At 40.5% G+C, this 23069-nt stretch overlaps 3 protein-coding genes across 3 annotated transcripts in view; all 3 read right to left on the minus strand.

Annotated features, from left to right (window-relative positions):
* Nucleotides 1–16710, minus strand: part of adarb1b (adenosine deaminase RNA specific B1b) — a 104702-nt gene extending 87992 nt beyond the window's left edge. The window contains exon 1 of the mRNA XM_062402813.1: nt 16508–16710. The gene's annotated coding sequence lies outside the window, so the exon portion shown is untranslated. The remainder of the gene's footprint in view (nt 1–16507) is intronic.
* Nucleotides 16711–18338: 1628 nt separating this feature from the next.
* On the minus strand, nt 18339–19271 carry LOC133967513 (olfactory receptor 11H6-like). Its single transcript, XM_062403015.1, has one exon. The coding sequence runs from the start codon at nt 19269–19271 to the stop codon at nt 18339–18341; it is 933 nt and encodes a 310-aa protein (XP_062258999.1).
* Nucleotides 19272–20585: 1314 nt separating this feature from the next.
* On the minus strand, nt 20586–21518 carry LOC133967474 (olfactory receptor 5AR1-like). The gene has a single exon (XM_062402946.1). It carries the CDS (start codon nt 21516–21518, stop codon nt 20586–20588), a length of 933 nt encoding a protein of 310 aa, XP_062258930.1.
* Nucleotides 21519–23069: the final 1551 nt, after the last annotated feature.

Here is a 23069-nt window from a genome sequence, read left to right on the forward strand (position 1 = left end):
AGGAGAGTCCGCTCCACTCTCAGTCGGAGAAGCTCCCCAGTGGGATACGAACAGCCCGTTCATATAGGGCTGAATGAAGCAGGCGGCCTTGATGTGACACGTGTTTGATGAATATTAAGAGGTCTATTTACCGCACACACTGTGGGTGTACCATCGGTTCGGGTGTTATGGGCTAGGCACCACATTCAACAGTGACGGAGAGTAAAACCTGTCGTGTGACTATTACATCAAGGGATAAAGTTTTACATTAGAAGTTCATGGGGTGTGATTTGAAATCTACAAGGGCCAATTTAGTAGAAGACCATCTTTCTTTATGTTTACACCCACTTGAGACATCTGGTGTCAAACAAAAGCTTCTCTTGTGTTTGATTCGAGTTTTGACTTTCCTCTACACATCAGTTAAAGATTCTCTTGATAATCAAGAATCATTAATAATTCCTTTTCTATAAAATCATTGGAAAATAGTCACAATATCTTACAGTCAGAAAAAAGTCCAAAAATAAATTCACTTAACTTTCATAGAAGAGGAAGGAAACCAGCACATATTTATATTTTAAAAACTGGAACTAGTTTGGGGTATTTTTGTCTGTAGCAAGCAATTTTAATGTTTTGCATATATATTGAAAACGGTAAAATAACTACGGAAAAACCCACTTTCGATTTTGTATTGCCTTGAGTGAAACTATATTCAGAAATAATCAAATCTGATAATCTGTAACTGCACTGTTTGGTATGTCTAAACGATAAATTATCAAGAGATATGTCAAATACATTTTTTGTTGGTATATAAGCAATTATTTAACTAAATATTGCAATTCTGATTCACAGAAATCTGGAATACAGTGTAGTTTCCTCTTGTATGACATGGGGGCTCTCTGTAGTCACATGGTTTAGCTGCAAATAAGGAAATCTGACGAGTGAAAAATGACCTTTGGACCAAAAGAGGTCAGGAGACAGGTTCACAAAGCACAGGATGGGATGTAAACAGTGGCCGGCCATCAAATCTAAACAGAGAGCTTTGTGCTCACCAAGGGGAAGTTGCAACTAAAAGCTATTCTAAAAAAATAGACTGAAAGAGCAAGTGGCTCACATTCCTTTGCTTAGTCAGAAGTGTGGATGTGTTTTTTGTTGTTTTTTTATCCCTGGCACTCATTCTTTTCCACAAAATCCTTCAATTGACAGAGAAACATTCCTGACAGCAATCCTCTGCTATGTCTTTGACCCCTTCCTGCTTAAGTAATGGCTGTTTATTTTAATAGTGTACATGTTGTCAAGTGTCTTCAGACAAGTGGATCAGCAAACTGCCAAAAATGTATTTAAAATGGAAGTGTACAGAGAAACAGCCATCTGCCCAGCTAATCCCAGACAAAGTGTGACTGATTGTGTTGTTCCCAGACTTGCAATTGCCCCTCGCTGTTGCACTGCCATTTAAAGGCTGTGTGTCTGTGTGTGTGTGTCGGGGGGGCCATTGTTTAGATCCTGTTAGCCTGACAGGACTCCCTCTCCACTTAGTCTTTGTAGGTCATCAGGTTGGGCTACAACGCAGCTAAATGGTTTCACCTAATTAAAAGACAATCATCCCGGTAAATGCGTTTTGTGTTCAGTGGCTACTCATCTTAGCACAACATCCATTGCACAATATTATTTAGGCTCTGCAATACAAATAATGTTTGATATGATATGAGTTGCTGAGTGCTGCTTCTGTGTTTCCATTGTAAAACCCAGGTATAACAGGGGAAACTAAGAAAAATACCCTTTCATAATGTGGTGAAATGCTATAAATAACAGTATTTATTATTAGAAAAAACATTTGTTTTTATAATTTTCTTTTTTGCTCATCCACTTTTTCTTGCTCTAAGTTAAGCTACATTTTTCACATCTGACAATATCAATAACAAGAAGACGGCACAGCTTTTAAAGTTAAAGGTTTGAACAAAGTTATTTAAACTGTATTGCTGCTAACTTAATGTCAATCAGCACAACGGGAAAATACACTGCAATTCATCAGTGATGAAAATGGCTTTTCTGTTGCTGTGCTAATGGATTTACTGCGCTGGAGATGGTTATATTACGACGGGTTCACATGGAGAAGGAGTCATTGAGGTAAATGAGAATTTACAGAAAGTATTTTTTTGTCATGTTTTGCACAGGCTTGTCTTTCTGGAATCATTTTTACATCAAAGCTGAAATTGTAGATATCCACATACTTAATTTCTTACAACTTCTATCTTTCCACTTAGTGATATCAAAAAGTAAACGACTGACACTGTGCCTTTATCCTGAGGAATGAGAGCTAAATCTAAAATCCAACGATACTCTGCTTTTCACTTGAGAAAACCAAAAGCCATGTGCAAACACACAGAGAAGTACTCACAGGTTTAATTGTGTCCTGCAACTCGAAGCATTGATGGAAATGGAAGCCTCTCGCTGACGACGACGTCTGCACCGTGCACGTTTGAGAAGTGTAAGATTTGTGAGAGGTGCTAAAGCCCCACACCTGCCTTTAGTGCAGAAGAGCATCCTAATTTAGAAACATCTTTCAGCACCACTTTGTCTGAGTGAGAGAGTGTGTATTGCCTGAAGACAAAAATCTCAGCGCAGGAAATAACAAGGAGTGTGTGTGAGCGTGGGTACATCCATGGAGAGATGTCTCGTAGGCATACAAAAACTGACAGAGGGAAACAGCCAAGGTGACACTAGGGGAGCCTCCTGACAAAGAAATAAAACACTGTTGCGTTGTGTGATTCACAATAACACAACAACACTAACAACTGAGCTGAAGGAGCTCCGACACAGGAATAGACAGAGACGATGTGAAAGAGTCTGATTTGACTGAGAGTGGTGAACCCTGCCACTTCAGACACACTTGTCAGATGAACAGGCCAAGGCCGAGAGCCGGAGCTGAACTGACAACGTAGCAGGGGCTCACCCAAAGCTGCTCAACGGCGAGGCCACCCTGGGAGTCTAACACTGGACTTACATCTTTATTAAGAGCACTCTTTTATCATGAGTGGGGGGGATCCAGTAGCATCACACATATTATCTTCAGACGGCCATGAAAGGAGCGATTCTGTGAACTTACATATCTATAAATATATCGGGATAGACTTTTCTTATAGTGAGGAATACTGTTTATTTGTGAATGTGATGCTGTGAGTGCTGCTGCTGCAAGATGTACACCACACTGAACGAATGAGCCAGGACAGTGGTCCTAAAGAACAGCGGACCTGGACCAAAACTGCAGTAACTGGGAAAAACAAATCAGACAAACACACACACAAAAACAAACACACACACACACACACTGTAGACTGGAAACAGAAGATGTGCAAAGGAACATTCAGACAAACGGGTACAGCTGGTTTATTTTTTTGTCATGTTTTAATCCTGATACAGAATCTCAACAGTAATCGACATATTTTTCAGAATAGACCAAAGAGAGGAAGAGGTCTCTCAGGGTGCCATGATTATTCAGAGAGCTTCGACGAGGACATATCTAGGACGTATGCATAGGGCGACATTAAAAAGAAGAACTATTATGCTTGTTTTGGGGTTCATATTTTTATTTTGGGGCACTACTTGAATATGTGTTCAGAAAACGCTTTAGCAGCTTTATTCTATTCATTGCCGCAGCAGCAGAGACTCTCGCAGCCGGATTCAGCTCCCACCCCCACTCGCTAGAAATCCCAGTCGGCTCTGATTGGCCATCTGGTGAAGAGTTCCATTACGTCAAGACGAATGCCGTGTACAGACGACACGGCAATGAAACACAACACTGACAATTATTTTTAATTATACAGGTGTAATTAATTGAAAATGTGTAGGGAAAACGGTTTGTTTACTGCGGGAGAGAGGAGCTCCATCTTCTAAGGACTTTGTGATTTTGAGCCATGCACAACGTATATACATTCACAAAGACTGAAAAAGCATAATAGGTCTCCTTTTATATAAAAAGAAGACGTAACTGCAATGAAACCAGATATTTTTAGTGTGATGAAAACTAATATTATAACTAATATGTTGAAAAATACCAGAAGGATTAGCAGGATCCTTTAAGTATTCAATGAGGACTCATCGGTTCTTAGTGAATTATCAACTGGTTGCAAAGACATTTCAACCAGTAAACTATATCCAACTAACTATGGTCTATTTGGGAAAAGATTATTCACCGGGTCTGTGATCATAAGAATAACACAAATCACGGATTTGAGTGCATAAACCATATATGGCTATACATGTCTAAAGGAACAGATATAAATCTAGCATCACAAACACGTGTTTTAATTTTTTCTTTATCCAACATCGAAACATACAGGGATACTGAGGAATAACATCTCGTATTTTTGTTTTGATGTTTTGCTTTTGCTGAGAAAATGACCTGCGACTTTGGACACGCCGAGACAGAAACCAGAGAACATTCCACTCTGACGCACATGGATTTTCCGACACTGAAAAAAAAACATACTGTCATTATGCGTGGCAAACGCAGACTGCATGCCAAAGATAAGTAAAAACATTCTATCAACTGAAGCACTTGTCCCAATTATCCTCAGAATGAATGAGGGTGCATTAGCGTAATACCACAGCCAGCAAAGCAAGATTTATTTTGCATGGCGTCATGTTTTTGTTTTTCTTTTGGACGGATCCCGACGCTGCCTGCGATAGAGTGTGATCCTGCAAGCATGTGGCCTAAATGAAAAATGGAAGACCTCCTAGTTGATCAAACCAATTACACAGAGAACTTAAGGAACACCAAAAGCTAATTATATGTTTTGACAAAGTAAAATACATGAAGCTGCAACTCTCCTGCAACACCACAGAGTTCTGACACAAAATGCCCAGGGGGAGAACGAATCCTGACCTGTTTTATAGAAACAAAGGGATCAAATTAAAATGTTCCTACTGAGTGGGCATGAGTACACAAATATGCCCCCATGGGCTGATAGCACCTGCTACGCTCTGCACCCAGCAACCCCCCCAACCATGTTGAGTCCCAATGGAGCATCTCTATCAGTTCACAGAACACCAGGGAGGAACTAAGTTCTTCATCCACTCAGTGTGGAGGCCTGCCCTGATATTATCGGCTCTGGCACACTGTTTACTGGATTTACGTGAAGAGCTGAGCACACAAATTCAGTTGTGTAAGAGCACATACCTCTGCCAATGCAGCCTCCTTATACAACTATATTTAAATTCACTGGATCAACACTATTTTTGGGATATCATAAATATTAATCACCTATAAATCATTTATTTCAACCAGATCTATCCATTGTTCTCTGAGAAATCAAAGAATATGTTGAAAATCTCATAATTTATCAGACAAAGAAAGAGACATGATGATTGACAGCGCAGTTTGACTGGGCGTATCGATGCAACCTCAGTAGTGCGGCTCAAATGCTGCGCAGACTCTGGCTCTAAATGTTAATCATTTACCTTCATGTAAGAGAAGGCTGAGACATGTCATACTTTATACTGGTCACATTATCTTAATTCTGTCAAAAAACGTTTTCAGCCAGGAACATTGATGGTCTGACTTGATATGAAAAGTTATTAAAAAAAGTCAACTGTTGCTACTGATAAACACTATGCAGGTATTTCCCTGGTGGTGCACAGGGACCTCAAAGGCCCCTCGAGGGAGAATTCTAAAACAAATAAAATTGTCACCTTATCGATACCCATCAGCAACAAAACAGTTCAGTCAATTGCAGACCGTCATAGCTATGACAGCAAAGGGAGGTAGGTGCTGGGAAGATTGTTCTTTCACAAAGGGCATTTAGCCAGAAGTTATTGTGGTTAATTGAGGAAGTCTATCTCACACTGCTGAGGCCAGACCTCTTCACCCTGAGTCAGTCCATCACAGACGAAAACAGTCTACTGGCCAAATCGGAGCGTTGTTAACCCTTTGCAGTCAGGAGCGTCGGGGCTAACTCCCTGGGACAACACACTAAACGGGCTCTTCTTTATTTTTTCTTAATCTTGCTCCTCCTTTTCATTCTATATATAGCCATATCACAAAGGGCTGTGTGCAGAGCTCCATCGAATATGGAGGACAAGACGGCAACAGAGATGGCTGATGATTACAGAAAAAGACAAGCGAGCACAAGAGAGGACAACTTACAGTCATTCCCAGTAATGTGCTTCAAACTATCCTAAGACGTTCAGAAGTTTGGAGAACAATCTGATGTTCCAGGGTAGAGGATTTACTGTCCGACCGTGTGTTCTTTAAAGCCAAACTGTAGAGTAGAGCTTATAAAATAAGAGAAGGGTGTTTTCACAGCTCCTCCGTGTGGTCTGCATTATTGATGGGCTTAGCCTAATCTACTATGAATACATGTACAGCCACATCATGACACAATCCATGTTTTCGGGGGGTGATACGCACACAGTGAACTGCTATGAAGTGAACATTTGTGTGGATGTTTGTTTCTGCGCGTATGTTCACAAAGAATGCCTTTTAAAACAAGCTCATAGTGGCTCTACTGACAGACACGGCGGCCCACTATAGCCATGCCCTGGGGCCAGTGGCTTTTTCTCCAGTATCCTAGCGATCTACAGCGAGCTTGTGTAAAAGGCAATGACAGATACACTTCTGTCTCAAGTACAGGCATGTGAATGAAAGAGCAGGGCTATTGTACCTGCATTTTGGGATTGTGTGAATGCTATGCAATGGAATGTTGTTGTTCTGCGTGTAAAGTCAAAACTAGGCGTATGAGTTTGTATTTTGAAGAATGGGCTATTATTCTTTATTTCACATTAATGTTAAGTTTCACACTACTGAGTAGAAACTGTTTCTCCTCCTTCATTTAGAAATTTCTCATGGGTGGAGTTATTGGCTTTAGTTATTTCAAACTTGCTAATTTCAAATTAATCTTAACTTGAACAGAGGATGTGGAGAGGAAATTATCAATTTGGGAAAACAGAGCAACAATAATCTGAGATCTCTGTGGGGCTATTTAAGTTTTCTATTTCCCTAATGACTTTAACTAATAACACTATTTGGTCCTGGCATAACACTTAGCACATATTAGCTGAGTAAGGCTGTTAGTTCAGATAGTACAACAACATTAACTGTTACCATGACTAATAATATTTCCTACCTACAGTAACTAAGTGCCAGTGAGATAGCTTACTATTGTATTTAAATATGAAGAAGAGTAGCTACAGAGAGAGAGAGAGAGAAAGAGAGAGAGACAGAGAGAGAGAGAGAATGAAAATGGAGGTTCCTTCCATCATGTACTTAGACTACCGAAGTATAAAGTACATAGATAAACATTCTGCCCCATCTACATCTTAACAGTGTGACCTGTGGTTGAAGACATGGTGAGGACAGAGCCCAGGAGTCCCCCTCATCCTGCTGCACAGAGAGCTGTTCACTAGGGCTGCACCTATAGATTAATCTCTCAAAAATAAAATAAAATAAAAAAATGCAACACTTGTTCTCTTGTTCCCACTTTCTCTTGTTCAGTGAGAAAAATGAACTCTACCATCTGCTGCCAGGATTTACTACCATAAAGACAAGAAAAGCTGCGCACGTTAAAATAAGACTACCATAACTGCATTAAAAAGGTGCGCAGGTTCAGTAGTAATGGTCCGTCAAAATGTAATAGTAGGTCTGGGTTCGTACAGAATGGCATCTGGGTCAGGTCCAGATCCAAATCCACCTATTGTTGACCTATGCCTTGGATGATCCTGTAGACATTAAGTCTACAATGAAAGAAAAACAGAAATGGATATAAACAATTAATATATATATACATACATATTTGAGGAAGGGATCTGGCAGTGTTTAATAGTTGTGTAGTTCTAGCTTAAATATTGCATTTCTTTTCAATGTAACTGACTATTTGCTTTTAGCACTTCATGGAAAATGTACGCAAACAATACTTAATGTACAGAGAGTAACATCAGTTATATAGCATCTCTGCCAGTGAGTGGTCCTGTGAACTATGGTCAAGTGTATTCCTGGTGGTTGCATGAGGGCCTTGCCCTACCTTTTGTTGTGCCAACATGCGAGTGTGTCCATGCATGTGTGTGAGTGAGTTTGTGAGTGTGTGTGTGTGGGTACGGCATTGACCGTAATGTCACATTCACGCTCTGATGCTAACCTTGTCTGGCATGTGCATTAGCCCTTTCTTCCGTTTTCACTGAGAACTCATCTCTAGTGTCTTTAAAAAGAACTTACAAAATGTCTTTAAAAAAAGAAAAAAAAAACACAGTCTGTCCTTTCACTCACTTGGAACTCACTAGCTCTACCCCCCGCCAGCATCTACATTTTTGTCTGTGTCAAATCTTAACGTATACAGCACAAATAATGGTCCCAACCTGCGGCTTCCGACTCGCCACAATTTGGTGACAGGGTTGATGGGGTTGTTTTGATTTGCCCCCCCCTCAGGGAGGTGCACATTGTCTCAGTCATGCAAGCCGGGGTCACAATGCTGTATTTGCAACGAACCCCTTCACTGTATCACACCACTCTACAAAATCACAGCCAGTATTCTGGTACTGATGTAAACTATGAGTATTATATGTTGAAAGCTGCAGTTCGAAGATGACCCAATCTACAAGATCTCACCATTGACTGCCAGGCCTCTAACAAACTACTTGAAATGGTGGTGGCCTTTTTCTGAGATGCTGTGTGTTGTGTACTGCTTTCAATGCAGAGATATACCGGATTTCAAAACCTGCAAACAACAATTAACTCTTGCGTTCACATTTGCACGAGTGTGAATGTCCAGTTATGAACAGTGATGCCGGTAACGCGCTACTTAGTAACGCGTTACTCTAATCTGACCACTTTTTTCAGTAACGAGTAATCTAACGCGTTACTATTTCCAAACTAGTAGTCAGATTAAAGTTACTTGTCCAAGTCACCTTCCATTACTATTTCGGTATTTGTGGTTAAACCGCTGGGCACGTCCTGCGGCTGGGGGAGCAGTCGCCCCGTCACCCTCCTCACCACGCCGCTGGAGGCTCGGTGTGCAGCACTCCTCAACGTTTTTTTAGGGGGGGAGGTGCTCGTCCGCGGTGCGGGGGCTGTCCTTCTAGTATGCCGCGGGGCGGTGTCCGTCGGCGCTGCGAAAGGCGGGCACCGGTAGGAGGGGACCGGGCACGGCAGTCGGCGGCAGCGACTCTGGACGTGTGTCGGGCTCTTCTCGCGATCACCTCAGCTACAGCGCCGTTCGCCGGGGGGGGGGGGGGGGGGGGCTCCGGCGGTGTCTAAAAAAGTTAGTGTTGGCCAAACCAGTTGTCATTTTTATGTTGAGGCGGCAGGTGTGTTGTCGGCAGCTGCTGAATGTAACTATTAAAGTAACTTGTAATCTAACTTAGTTACTTTTAAAATCAAGTAACTTGTAATCTAACTTAGTTACTTTTAAAATCAAGTTACTTGTAAAGTAACTAAGTTACTTTTTCAAAGTAACTATGGCAACACTGGTTATGAAGGAGCCAACACTCAAGGTTCTACGTCGTGAAGGGAGCACCAAGCCTTGAAGAAGGCTGGCTCACACCATCATTATATCTGTGCAATACACCATGTATAAATTTACACCCTTTTGACCCTTTACTTTCCAGTGGTTCAGCTAAACAGTTTGCAATTCAAATTAATAGGGACAAACACAACTGCCACGGAAGACTAACAACAATCTAAAAGCATCAAAATTGGCATGTTTTATACATTATGTACACAAGTGTGACAATATGACTTTTATACAAACACACTCTCTAACAACATCTACTTCATGCCTCTTCCAAACTGAACAGGCTCGTAGTTAACAATAAAAGCCTCGAGCAAACTTGATCTATTTCAGTTTGTTTTGCACGGACTGATTAATTGATTGAAACTGGCCACTCATGCAAAATTAAGTGGGTAACAAAAATCTATTTCAATTCTAATGAGAAGTGGGTGGAGAACAACAGCAGGGTAGCACAAATTTTGACTGTCCCGGTCACAGCAAGGTCATGTGTAGCCTCAGTGTTTCGTGAAAGTGACATGACTGCATGACACACACACTGTAATCCAAATGAGCTTCTCAAAGAGAGCACGAAAAAGTGCTTTACAAAGTCGCTCATTCAAGTCATCCCAACCACTTAAGAATTCATATGAAAACAGCAAGTGTGTTCTCATCCTCTTTCTCCTGTTTTATCAAAGTTGATTCAATTCCCATATTTATTCTGCCAATTTTTTTGTATTTTTTAATTGTCTGGTTTAAATATTATTCTTTAATATTATATATTATATTTATATTATATATATTAAATATATTTAATATTTTTCACTTTCAGTTACTACTGCTGTCTAATTAAGACATTATTCAGTATTTTAGTAGAACCAAAAGTATTATTATTATCATATTGTTGCTCTCTTCCGTCACAACTTGTTAATTGTCCTAATTGAATTATAGCACATCATGCTGGTGAGGTCTCTCTCTGCTTCCCCCTCATATCAGGTCAGTCTTTATGAAAATTAATGAATGCATGTTGGGTTCAAGTACATTCGCCATAGGTCCCTTTCAGGTTCTAATATTACGACAAATCTGTGATAGATAAGATCCCGTTGCTCACAGTACGAGGTTGACTGTGATTATTTATTTAGCCTTAAACCAGTTATTTCAAAAGTACAGATGTAAATCTGTGTCGTTCAAGTTTGTATGCAACTTTTTTGATTATATCAGCTACATATCAGCTATCAACAGACAATGACATGTGCTTTTAACTTAATATTGCTGCAGCACAAAAACATATTAAAGTCAACATACATTTGATTTGGTGCCATATCTAATGTTAAGACTGACTGGTGCATGACAGAGAATGCTTCAGTCTGTGCTTATCAAATCGTCTAACCCTGTATATTTATATTTGATGGAAGCAGTTTCTCTGTACTGTTCAGGACTATGTTGTTGGCCAGCCTCAGTATATCATAGGGATAGGATGATTCATAGTTTTGCAGGATGTTGACCTACTATCTTTGAGCAGAGTCTTAGTTGGTGAATCAGTTTTGACATTTAAGTAGTGGACGAACACTTCCAGCGTATGATATTATGATACTGTAGATCTCTCACGAGCACAGACGTATAAAAAAAACAGAAGAATCTATCAGCTTGCCTCAAAATACTTTTTCATTCTTTGCCTTGTCCGTCACTTTCAGTATGATCTTCCAACAATGCACCCAAATGTTGATAAATAACCTGATTGACATCTTCCAGTGTGACTTTTCCAGTGTGGATTTCAATAAGAAGGAACTTTATGAGGGAGTCACAACAGGAACCAAATACAATCTCCTCTCTTTTCTTTGTGTTAAACTGAAGAGCATTATTATCACTTCAACTAACCCACATGTTCACACCAGGCGGGTGCAGTTCAGAGTCACTGAACAGAAACATGGTTACTGCATGATCAGAGTACTTCAGAAAATAGTGATTTAGTGTAATTGTTGGGTATGAACGATAAGAAAGGGGCACCATTGGCCCTGATTGCCCATTAAAGGTTTTTTTTTGCCTTGAGAGGTTGGACTCTGAAAAATGCCAATGGCAAAAATATGAATATGGCTAAATCTGGGCCAAAACACTAACAGGATATTGAGGTAAAGTTAATTTGAGATATTTCATAATCACAGAGGTCTCAAATCCTTGTGTTCTTTTGGAAACAGGTAGAACTGCCGGCTCTTTCAGGACGTACAATTGTGGTAAACAATTCCCCCCGGTTTATATCACCACAACAGCCATGAGAGATCTTCTCTGTAGGACTGGGACCACTACAAATACTGCATACTGGCTAGTAATGTCATGCCTGTCATTTAGAGCTGAAGGCATTTTATACTCTAAACCGATTACAGGTTAGGAGAAACCCCAAACGTACATCTTTTCCTATTAACACAGAGTCTGACGACAACAAGAGCTTTTTTGTATATTTGGTTTTGGGCAACTCAAAAGCAGCAGAGACAGGAAGGTGGGGAGACTGAACAGTTGTGTGAAGTGTCACACAGGCCTGATCAGTTGATGCAACACCATGAAATACAAGCTGATGTTGACTTAAATCAATAACTAAGTGAGAGGGAGGAAAACAGGAAGCCTGGTGTGTTTCAGGAAAAGTCCCCAGGACAAAGGATGAATGGTTGTTAGCCACAAATGGCCACTGATAAGCCGAACAAGGGAAGTCAAGAGTATGTCTCTATTGTTATCCGTGTATTCATTTCAAATTTTTCCAAAGTGCTTGTGCTGGTGACACAACGTTCTCACTTGTAATTGGAACGCCATTAGCCGAAGAACCATTTGTTACCTGCAGACAGACGCGTTGTTCCCCTTCACATTTCTGTTCATGCTACTGTTCCTGACACACTGAATAATCACTCTTTAGCTACAGGAAGACAAATTAGCTACACGTGGGCCTAATGCACTAATGATAAGACCAGGCTTACATCTGTTTTTTTGCAGGATTAACAGTGTCCTACAGAGGAAAGCAAATAGTTTCAGGACATCCAGAGCGGAGGCAGCCAGAGCGATTGACCCATCATTTAACCTCTGCATTCAAATATTTTGCTTGCAAACATGTACTGGGCAATCTAGGAGGTTCTCCTCTCGCCGAGGGAACCATTTGCACAGAACTCGGTGTGTGGCGGATGATCATTTCAGCAAACAGCAGAATTCCTGAAGGTGTGTCAGTCATGAAAACAGCCAACCAGCTTAGAGACACAAATATGGGGGTAAAGGTGTCCAATCAAGAAGGTTCATTATCAGGTATAGGGGTTCAGGTCATATTTTATGTGGGCCTATTTCTACAGAAGGTGACAACACTTACATCATGGCAACGGAGTAATTGGATATCTATACTGCAGCTTACCACAATAATGACTGATACTGAGCCTGTGTGGTTTATTCATATCCGCATTCTCATCAGCACCCATCGGCCTGCAAATCCTGGAGAATTCCACTGTCTTTTTATAGAACCTTATCCCCATGATGTATGCATCACGGCTCAAACAACAATGTCCTCTGGGCAGGGAATATATAGATCTATGACAGATGCTGCTTTTGTCAACATGGGGCTGTGTGAAGGGCAAAGGGAGGTTCCTAATGACTAATTTCCCTTTATTTTGTAATTTATTCTTGTCGACTCATCGAAAAGTGCGAAACCACGTAGAAAGCCGTAAAGATTGAGGAGAGTGTAATCTGGATCACAGCATCAAGCGGTCAATAATGTAATTTATAGTTTTTTATGGTGTGGCTAAATGTTAACAATGCTAGCACCAGCCGCCTTCTTTTCTTCCAGGTTAACGCCCAAATTCCTGTAATGAAGTTAGTTAAGCATTGCTCGGATAGAGCTCTTCAATGCCAGTTTATTCTGACTGCACACAACCATGTTTTAATTTCAACATTAAAATACCAAACTGTATTTTAAAGGATGTCACACTCTCCACCTTGCTTGTTTACATCAGCACAGGGAGAGGAGGGAGCTGCTGTCTGCCAGGACTGCAGCCATGACTCGACACGGGTGGCTGCAACATATCTCAACATCACCAAAAAAAAAAAAAATTAGTTTAGCAAAGCAGTCTCTCTGATACCGACCAGCGAGGGAAGCAAGGTTTAATCATTTGGACGATTGTGCATGCCCCTAGAGATGGTTATGGTTTTAGTGGCCTCTGTTCTAGGACAGCAGGGTCCTCTTTCTTTAACTCCGTAGCAGGAGCAGCAGGAGCAGCAGTAGCAGCGTCTCTACAGCCACACGAGTCCACTAACGTAGAACCAGTGCAGCATCGCAGCTGCATGCAGGCACAATGCAGCAAAGCTGAGTGAACTTCGATCTCTCTCACACACACTCACACACACAAGTAAAATCCAATATGGTTTCCTCAGCCCCTGGTCTAAGCCGTTCTCGACACTTTAAACTCGTCCCCTCAGCAGGTGGAACAGTGAGGCCGCAGTTTTATACAGTGAGGTTCAACGTAGCTTTGCGCAGTGTTTGATTGGTTTGGCCCTGACACTGCTTTGTTTTAGCTGACTACAGCGTTCGGATTTTGCAAATACCTCAATTACTCCCTTTAACTCAGCAAATCAGTCAAATTGCTCCCCCCACACACACACAGCTGCAAATAGATTCAATCATTACGCATAATTTCTTTAAGTGAAAACAAGTAATTGATGCTTTCACCTGGATTGTTGTTCTGCAGAAATAACCCATTGTGTTGTTTGAAGGAAAATATGAGTCTGTGCGACTCGTCGGCGCCAAGTCTCACTGCTGACTTCGCTTTAGGAATGGAGAACCCTCTAAAGGAAATTGCACTTGATTCAAGGGTAATTGCTACCAGTACAAATGAGGTGATTTTCCTGTTCGTCAGCCCACCATCAGTGATATTAAAGGGGCAGGACAAAATAACATATTCACATTTCAGTGCAACGCAACTCAGCAACCCCTGGAAAATGACCATAAGGTTGATCCCACCCCCCCTCAAACACTAGCCGAGCATTATAGCCAGTGAGAGGTGGGATTTACTGCTGGACTGTCGTGTTAGATTGCATTAGGTTCAGCAAGGTGTTCCTAATGAAGTGCCTTCTTCATGTAAGTCTAAGAGTCTGATAAGATTAAAACAAGCACTTGCCGTCTTCCCAGAGGATTTGAAACCTGTCAAGTTCCAGGGATCTATCCTTAAAAAAAAAGCCTTACTCTACCCCAGCTCCCAGCACTGACGACACACAGTGAAACAGGGATTTGGGAAATGAATGTTAAGTTGCCAGTATAAACATAAGAATTAACAGTGGGACTTGTGTGGTATGTGAAAGCCTTTTTGCACTGTGGCTAACAGGCATCTGTCCCTTGGAGATGAAACACTTGGAGCTTTGTCGTAGCTGCCAGCGAGTGCCTGTTGTGGGAAATGGCCCAGTTTGAGCACACCAGTTGCCTACTAAAAAAGTCAGTGGCTAAATTTGATTGTCATTCATTTATTTATCCGCATTAACCTTAATAAGATGTTGTTACTGCACTGTAAAGCATTTCCCTTCATCAGGAGAAGAATATCCAAAACTTTGAAGCATCAAAATTCAACCTAGTTAATAAGGGTTAGGTTTAATGCTACATATTTTTAAATAACATTTTTTCTTTAAGTTTATCAGGAGCCTAATACAACACCAGAGGTTCAGATGTTTCACTGAACACCACATAGGAGAAAGGTGTAGATTTACATTCCTTCTCTATGAACGTTGCAGGTTTTGTTCTAATTTGAGCAAGATCGATTAGGCTGCTGATATCAGCTCATTATTTCAAATAGATACTGGTGTCGCTGTAGTTAAAAGTCAGCACAGAAATGCCAAGATATAGGAAAATAGATTTAAGTTTGCACAAAGTCCGTTCGTCACGATCAGACGTCTTTAGATGATTCATATTCTGATATTGTAATCAATCTAAAAACATCAGTGTTGGTCGGGGTACAGTTCGGCTCTGTCCCGGTCTGTCTATTTGCTGGATCAAACACAATTTAGTGCACTGCATAACATGAAGAACTGAGTTTTTTCACATTAAAAGCAGCTGAATAACAAATGGATGAGTGCCTTCTTGTGGCCACTGGATACACGTGTTATAGCGATGATCGTTATGATGGATTTAGAAGTTATTCTAAGAGAATATTTAAGTTTTTAAATAAAAACGTGGCTTCAGTGCAAATCTGGGAAGAGCAGTAACAGATACTGGCGTCACTCCTTGGTAAAAAAAAAAAGGTCATTTTTTGCAGCAACAAAGCTGGTAAGTAAATTGCACGTTATAACATAATTATAACATCATAATTTGTGTAAATCCCTTATGGACACATTTGAGAATTGGAAGGTTTTTGCAGGACAAGAAAACTGATGGTTCAATCTGACTCAGAGAGTAAAAAGAAAACTGGCTGCTCTCCCCGCATGCTCCCAGTGTTACCAGAGCAGGTCTATTTTTTATTATAGGGGGGAAATGTGGGAAATGCCATAATTAGCAGCAATTACAGCAAAATGTCATCTCTGGTTCCAGTTGATTCCATTTAAATCGGTGGATTCAGATGAATTGACAGTTGTTTCCCCTATCACTCTCTCTTTCTCTGCTGTGCAAATGCAGGAGTGGATTTGACTCGTGCTCAGTTCAACCTGCACAACACAGACCTGCAGCCGCATCAGCATCAGCAGCTAGCATAGCGGCTGTGAGACTGTGTGAGCGATAGTCGTACGCGCTGCGGTCCCCGGGGCAGAGCTCCACCACCGGGCCACTCTGACAGGGTGAACCACGGGGGCGAGATGGAGCCACAGACCCGACCGCGGCGCTGCGCACCCACACACGAGGGTTAATCCCGCGGTAGGGTCGCGTCAAACCAGCGGCGTCGTGTCAACCGGCGAGTCCCAGCGCCCGCCTGCGCAGCTCCGGGAGCATCACCAGCACCGATATTACATAAAACACGAGCGGAACCCGAATCGTGTTCGCAGCCCCGCTCCGCTCATCCTCCGCTGCCCAGCTAAATAACACCGCCGGAGGGGGGGGGGAAGAGGCCACTCACGGTTGGTGCGGCGCCGAGAAGAAGTCACGGTTCTCCGGGTGCGTCGGGCTCGTCTCCACCGCTTCACTCTGCCACGGACACACGACTGTTTTCCTCCGTGTCGTCGCCGCTGTCGGGAGGAACGCGTTCATGGGCTGAGCGGCTGTCGCATGTACCGCAGTGTTCACTGTCCGAGAGTCGGCCCCCCGCTTCTTCTCCACCACGGCCCGGAGAACGGTGCGCTACCGCCGCCGTGTGGCGTGGAGGCGGCACAGCTCGGTCAGCTCAGGACTCTCTCTCTCTCTCGCTCTCATTCTCTCTAGCTCTCTCGCTCTCTCTCTAGCCCTCTCGCTCTTTTTCTCTCGTTCTCGCTCAGAAAAGTTGTGTTTCCTTTTTCGGCACGAGATTTTCAAAACAAAACCTAAAGGAAAAACCAACGCGGAAATAAAGCATGAACAATCGAGACCCGTTTGAAACGGTTTAAGATTAAGATGCGTTTATTAGTCCCAAACATATGCACAGACATGCAAAGGCACACTTTGCAGGTAGGGAAATGTAACCTCTGCTTTTGACCCAACTGGTGCAGGACACACAGATCAGTGAGCAGCCATTAACGGCGCCCGGGGAGCAGGTGCCTTGCTCAGGGGCACTAGACAGGGTAGGGAGAATCCTCTTGGATTTTTGGACAGATCAATCCAGGTTCGTCTTTTTGTTGTCTCTCCGTGGAGTCGAACCAGAGACCTTTTCTGCCCATAGTCCGAGTTTCTGCCACTAGTCCACCACCTCTTTATAAACTTGACACTGAGAATCACACTGTATACAAATAAAAAACAGTCTTGTAAAGGATGCAAAGTGAAGCAACAATAAAAAATAAAACAACAAGTTTATTTATATCTGATTGCTTAGACCCACCCATAGACTGTATATAAGGCTCCTTAAAAGTGAAGCCAACGTGTCTTGGTCACCACTAAGTGGGTGGATGCAGCATTGGTTATTACCTCTGCAATGACAAATCTACATTACAAATCTACATTAAGAAAAACTTGATTTATCCCCACAAGGAAATTGCTTTTTATCGGGAAAGATGAAAACTATGATACAAAAGCCACAATTAAAATAAGTAAGTGAAAAAAACATGTGTGAAACAGTAGATTATCAGGAGTAGTATAGTAGAGTGCCGATGAAGGAGTTGTATAACTGGACTGCCTCAGGAAGGAATGACCTCCGGTAGCGTGCCGATGAGCACTTAGTCATTCCGAGTCTCGTGCTCCTCCGGCTCACAAGAACATTACTTTGAGGGTGGGCCATGATAAAGACGAGTTTTGATAACATCCTCCACTCAGTGACTACATGCAGAGGGTCCAGCTCCACCCTCAGGACTGAGCCAGCCGTCTGAATCTGCCGGTGTTGACCATTGGCCGGCTGTGATGCCCCGGCCAAAGCAGGCACTTAGGCTGTGTTTTATTTGAAATGTTATACTTCTCATTGTTTATCTTTGTACATTTATCTATTTCAATTATGTAAAACAGAGGTAAATTTGAAATTGCAGTCAATTAAATCATGAAAAATACCTGAGGATAAAATACACACAATGCATTTAGTGCACAATGCAAAGATAATGCTTAAAAAATCCGCAGAGATGTGCAAGGATATCATTACACACTAAATCTACAGCATCAGCTAAGAATAGATAATGTAAATATGCTAAATTATTTCACAGTGCACGAGTATTTACACAAAAAATACACAAAACACCTTAAATCTTATTTATAGAGAATAAAACCGCAATAGAAACGACTTAATCGAAATCAGCTTTTTGTTAGACTCTTGTATTATTGAAGGACTTGGACTTTCATTTAATTCTAAAAATCATATTTCCCAGAAATTTATTTCGAATTTTAGACAACTTAAAACCATAAATGAGAGGATTCATGAGCGGAGGTATAACGAGAACCTCCATAGCAATAAAGTTTTTAAGTGATTGAGGCAATTTCTTTGAACCATATCGTATATTCATAATATCAAAAAGTACCGTGAAAAGAAAAGTGATCAGAGAGAATAAATGTGGCACACATGTTTGCATGAACTTTGCCCTGTTTTCTAGAGAGCTAAAACAAATTCCAATGAGATATATGTACGACCAAACTATACATACACCATGAAATACATAAATGAGTATTGTGATATAAGCAACAATGTTGTTAACCATAGTTGCGGCTGGGAAACAAGCAAGTGCAACAATGACCCAATTCACACAGAATAGACTGGCAATATACGGGCTGCATAACTTCAGTCTTGATGTTAGACAAATATTTATGCCTATAATACAGAAAGGTGTAAACCAGGAGAAACACACTAACTTCATGACTCTTTGCTTTGACATGATAGAGTGATACTGCAGTGGACGACATATGGCCACATATCTGTCATAGGCCATCACTGCAAGAAAAGAGAGGTCACTGCAGACAAATGAGTACAGTACTAAAGCCTGGAGAAAACATCCGGAATAAGAGATGACATGAACAGGAGAGAGCAGATCCCACAGAAACTTGGGGAAGAAACCTGTTGATCCATAAAGTCCATTCATGCAAAATGCACAAAGCAGAATATACATTGGTTCATGGAGGTTTTTATCCAAGATGATGGTCACAATAAGAGTTATATTTACCAGCAAAATGACACAGTAACATAACAAACTGAGAAAGAAGAGAACAGACCTGTAGTTCATTGTTTCACTTAAACCTGAAAGATAGAATATTGTTATCACAGAGGCATTTTCCATCATATTTTAAAACCTTGTTTTTAATGTGTGCAAGGTTCTTCAGTCCCTGACAGTGTCTTCACTCTGGTCACAGTGCTTATAGTATCTCGGTCTACAGCAGGGAGGGAGGCAGGATTTGAAACCAGCCTATCAACGCTCAGTTAAAGGTCTTTCAGCATGTGACAATTTATGAGCATGAGCAAATAGAAGAATTAAAATATTTTCTGAATTCTACAAAAAAGGGAAATATACAATTGTTTGTTTAGCTTGTAATCAACAAAGCCAAAGACTTATCAACTATGAGTACTTCCTATTTAATTGAAAATCACAAAGTTTCTATATTATGCTTCGGACCTGCTCTATAAACCTGTACAGTTAAACATTGTAAAGAGTTTGAAACCAACTGCAAATGAAAACATAACCTCCTACCCGCCGATATAAACACAGTATTATACATATCAAATTCTATATTACTACAAAAAGACAACAATATCATTTAACATGTATTTTGCACATCTTTGCACTGACAATGATTTCATGAAACAAAATGTCCAGGAATACAGACGTGAGTTTAAATGTGTCGTCCCTCACAATTCAAAGATATTTTGCATTTATCAATTCCATTGAAATGCAGTACAGAGTGTTGGCCAGTAGATGTCCTCATCTTAACTGCACCAACTGATACAAATCCTTTTCAGCCCTTCTGTGCACTGGTGGGAATCAGCAGATTGTGTGACAGTCTCGAAGTCACAGGTTGCTGAATGCAGACAGATGTGGGAGTCATATAACAAACAATTCTCAACGAAAACTTCAGGGAATTCCTTCAAATTGCAACAAAAATGTTTTACTTCAACTTAGGGATGAACAGATATGGATTTGTTTGTCAAGGATCAGGTTCACTAACCTTACAAAACAGGTTTTTGATCTTGTGAATGCATCTCAGAGGCACCTTCTGAGGGTTTATTCACATTTCGTAAAAGTTGCATTCAATTAAATCCTAAAAAACTAAGGATAACATACACACAATGCATTTACTGCACAATGCAAACATATGAAGCGAGAATTTGACAAATCAGTTCATAAAAATCAGCCGAGATGTCCACCGATATAATTACAAAATAAATCTACACAATCAGCTATGAGTAGATACTGTAAAATAAGCTAAATTATTTCACATTACCATGTCTAAACACAACAAATAAAACAAAACACCTTAAATCTTATTGATACAGAATAAAACTGCAATAGAAACTGATAATTTGAAATCGAATGTAAGCTTTTGTTAGACTGTTGTATTATTAAAGGACTTTGAGTCTCCGAAGTATTTCAGAAAAACAGTCATTTCATTCTAAAAGTCATATAACCCAGAAATCTATTTCGAATTTTAGTCAACTTAAAACCATAAATGAGAGGATTCATGAGGGGAGGTATGACAAGAAATTCTATTGCAACAAAGTTTTTAAGTGATTGAGGTAATTTCTCTGAATCAAATCGTGTATTCATTAGATCAAAAAGTATCGTGAAAATAAAAGTAATCAAAGAGAATAAATGTGGCACACATGTTTGCATGAACTTTGCCCTGTTTTCTATAGAATTTACACATGTTCTAAGGATATATATGTACGACCAAACTATGAATACACCATGAAATACATAAATGAGTATTGTAATATATGCAACTATGTTGTTAACCATTGTTTCAGCTGGGAAACAAGCAAGTGTTACAATAATCCAATTCACACAGAAGAGTCTGGCAATATACGGGCTGCATAACTTCAGTCTTGATGTTAGACTCATGTTTATGCCTACAAGGCAGAAAGGTGTAAACCAGGAGAAACACATTAACTTTATGATATTATTTTTTGACATGATAGAATGATACTGCAGTGGTTGACATATGGCCACATATCTGTCATAGGCCATTACTGCAAGAAAAGAGAGATCACTGCCTGCAGACGAGTACAGTACTTGAACCTGAAGAAGACATCCAGAGTAAGAGATGACATGAACAGGAGAGAACAGATCCCACAGAAACTTGGGGAAGAAACCTGTTGATCCATAAAGTCCATTCATGCAAAATGCACACAGCAGAATATACATTGGTTCATGGAGGTTTTTATCCAAGATGATGGTCACAATAAGAATTATATTTACCAGCAAAATGACACAGTAACATAACAAACTGAGAAAGAAGAGAACAGACCTGTAGTTCATTGATTCACTTAAACCTGAAAGATAGAATATTGTTATCACAGAGACATTTTCCATCATATTTTAAAACCTTGTTTTTAATCTGTGCAAGGTTCTTCAGTCCCTGACAGTGTCTTCACTCTGGTCACAGTGCTCATAGTATCTCGGTCTACAGCAGGGAGGGAGGCAGGATTTGAAACCAGCCTATCAACGCTCAGTTAAAAGTCTTTCAGCATGTGACAATTTATGAGCATGAGCAAATGGAAGAATTAAAATATTTTCTGAATTCTACCAAAAAGGGAAATATACAATTGTTTGTTTAGCTTGTTATCCACAAAGCCAAAGACTTATCAACTATGAGTACTTCCTGTTTAATTGAAAATCACAAAGTTTCTATATTATGCTTCGGACCTGCTCTATAAACCTGTACAGTTAAACATTGTAAAGAGTTTTAAACCAACTGCAAATGAAAACATAACCTCCTACCCGCCGATATAAACAAAGTATTATACATATCAAATTCTTTATTACTACAAAAAGACAACAATATCATTTAACATGTATTTTGCACATCTTTGCACTGACAATGATTTCATGAAACAAAATGTCCAGGAATACAGACGTGAGTTTAAATGTGTCGTCCCTCACAATTCAAAGATATTTTGCCTTTATCAATTCCATTGAAATGCAGTACAGAGTGTTGGCCAGTAGATGTCCTCATCTTAACTGCACCAACTGATACAAATCATTTTCAGCCATTCTCTGCACTCGTGGGAATCAGCAGATTGTGTCACATGTTTCTGAATGCAGACACATGTGGGAGTCATATAACAAACATATCTCAACGAAAACTTCAGGGAATTCCTTCAAATTGGTAAAAATTTTTAGGGATGAACACATATGAATTGTTGGTGAAGAATCAGGTTCACTGACCTTACAAAACACGTTTTTATCTTGTTAGCGCATCTCAGAGAAACCTTCAGAGGATTTCTTTACATTTGGCACAGATGTTAATTTAGACTCATGGATCAACTGATACGATTTGGGTAATGAGCATTTAATGTCACAGATGCCTAAAAAAACAGGTTTCAGACCCTTTTGTCGATCTCTAGTCTTCCTTTAAGGAACTGCTTAAAATCTTGCCCAGTTATCAAGTGGATTCAAAGAATAACTGATTCCATTGGAGTGGTCTAAAATCATTATGACTTCATATGAGCCCACAAAAAATGTATGTTGACAGAAACTGCACTAGTCGACATTCAAGTGCTGTATTTGTTGCATGCCATGTACATTTAATTGAGTCCATACCACTTAAAAAGGGAATATTTGGCTTGGGCCTTTATACATTTACTCTGCTTAACCAGGGACAGGAGGTGACTTCTGCTTGTCTTTGTGATCAGATTTATAGCCGACTTGAGAGATTTTGCACTGAAATTACAGAAAAAATCCACATCAACTGATTCATTTCCATCCATCAGTTTGCATCACAAATACATTTGAATGTGAGGAGAGACTAATTTGAGTAAGATAATCACACGGACAAAATTAGCGTTCCAAGGAGCACAGACTTTCCGAGCCTCGTGCTCCTCTGGCTCACTAGAACATTACTTTCAGGGTGGGCCATGATGAAGA

Source organism: Platichthys flesus, chromosome 13 (assembly GCF_949316205.1).
Source record: "Platichthys flesus chromosome 13, fPlaFle2.1, whole genome shotgun sequence".
Taxonomy (NCBI): domain Eukaryota; kingdom Metazoa; phylum Chordata; class Actinopteri; order Pleuronectiformes; family Pleuronectidae; genus Platichthys; species Platichthys flesus.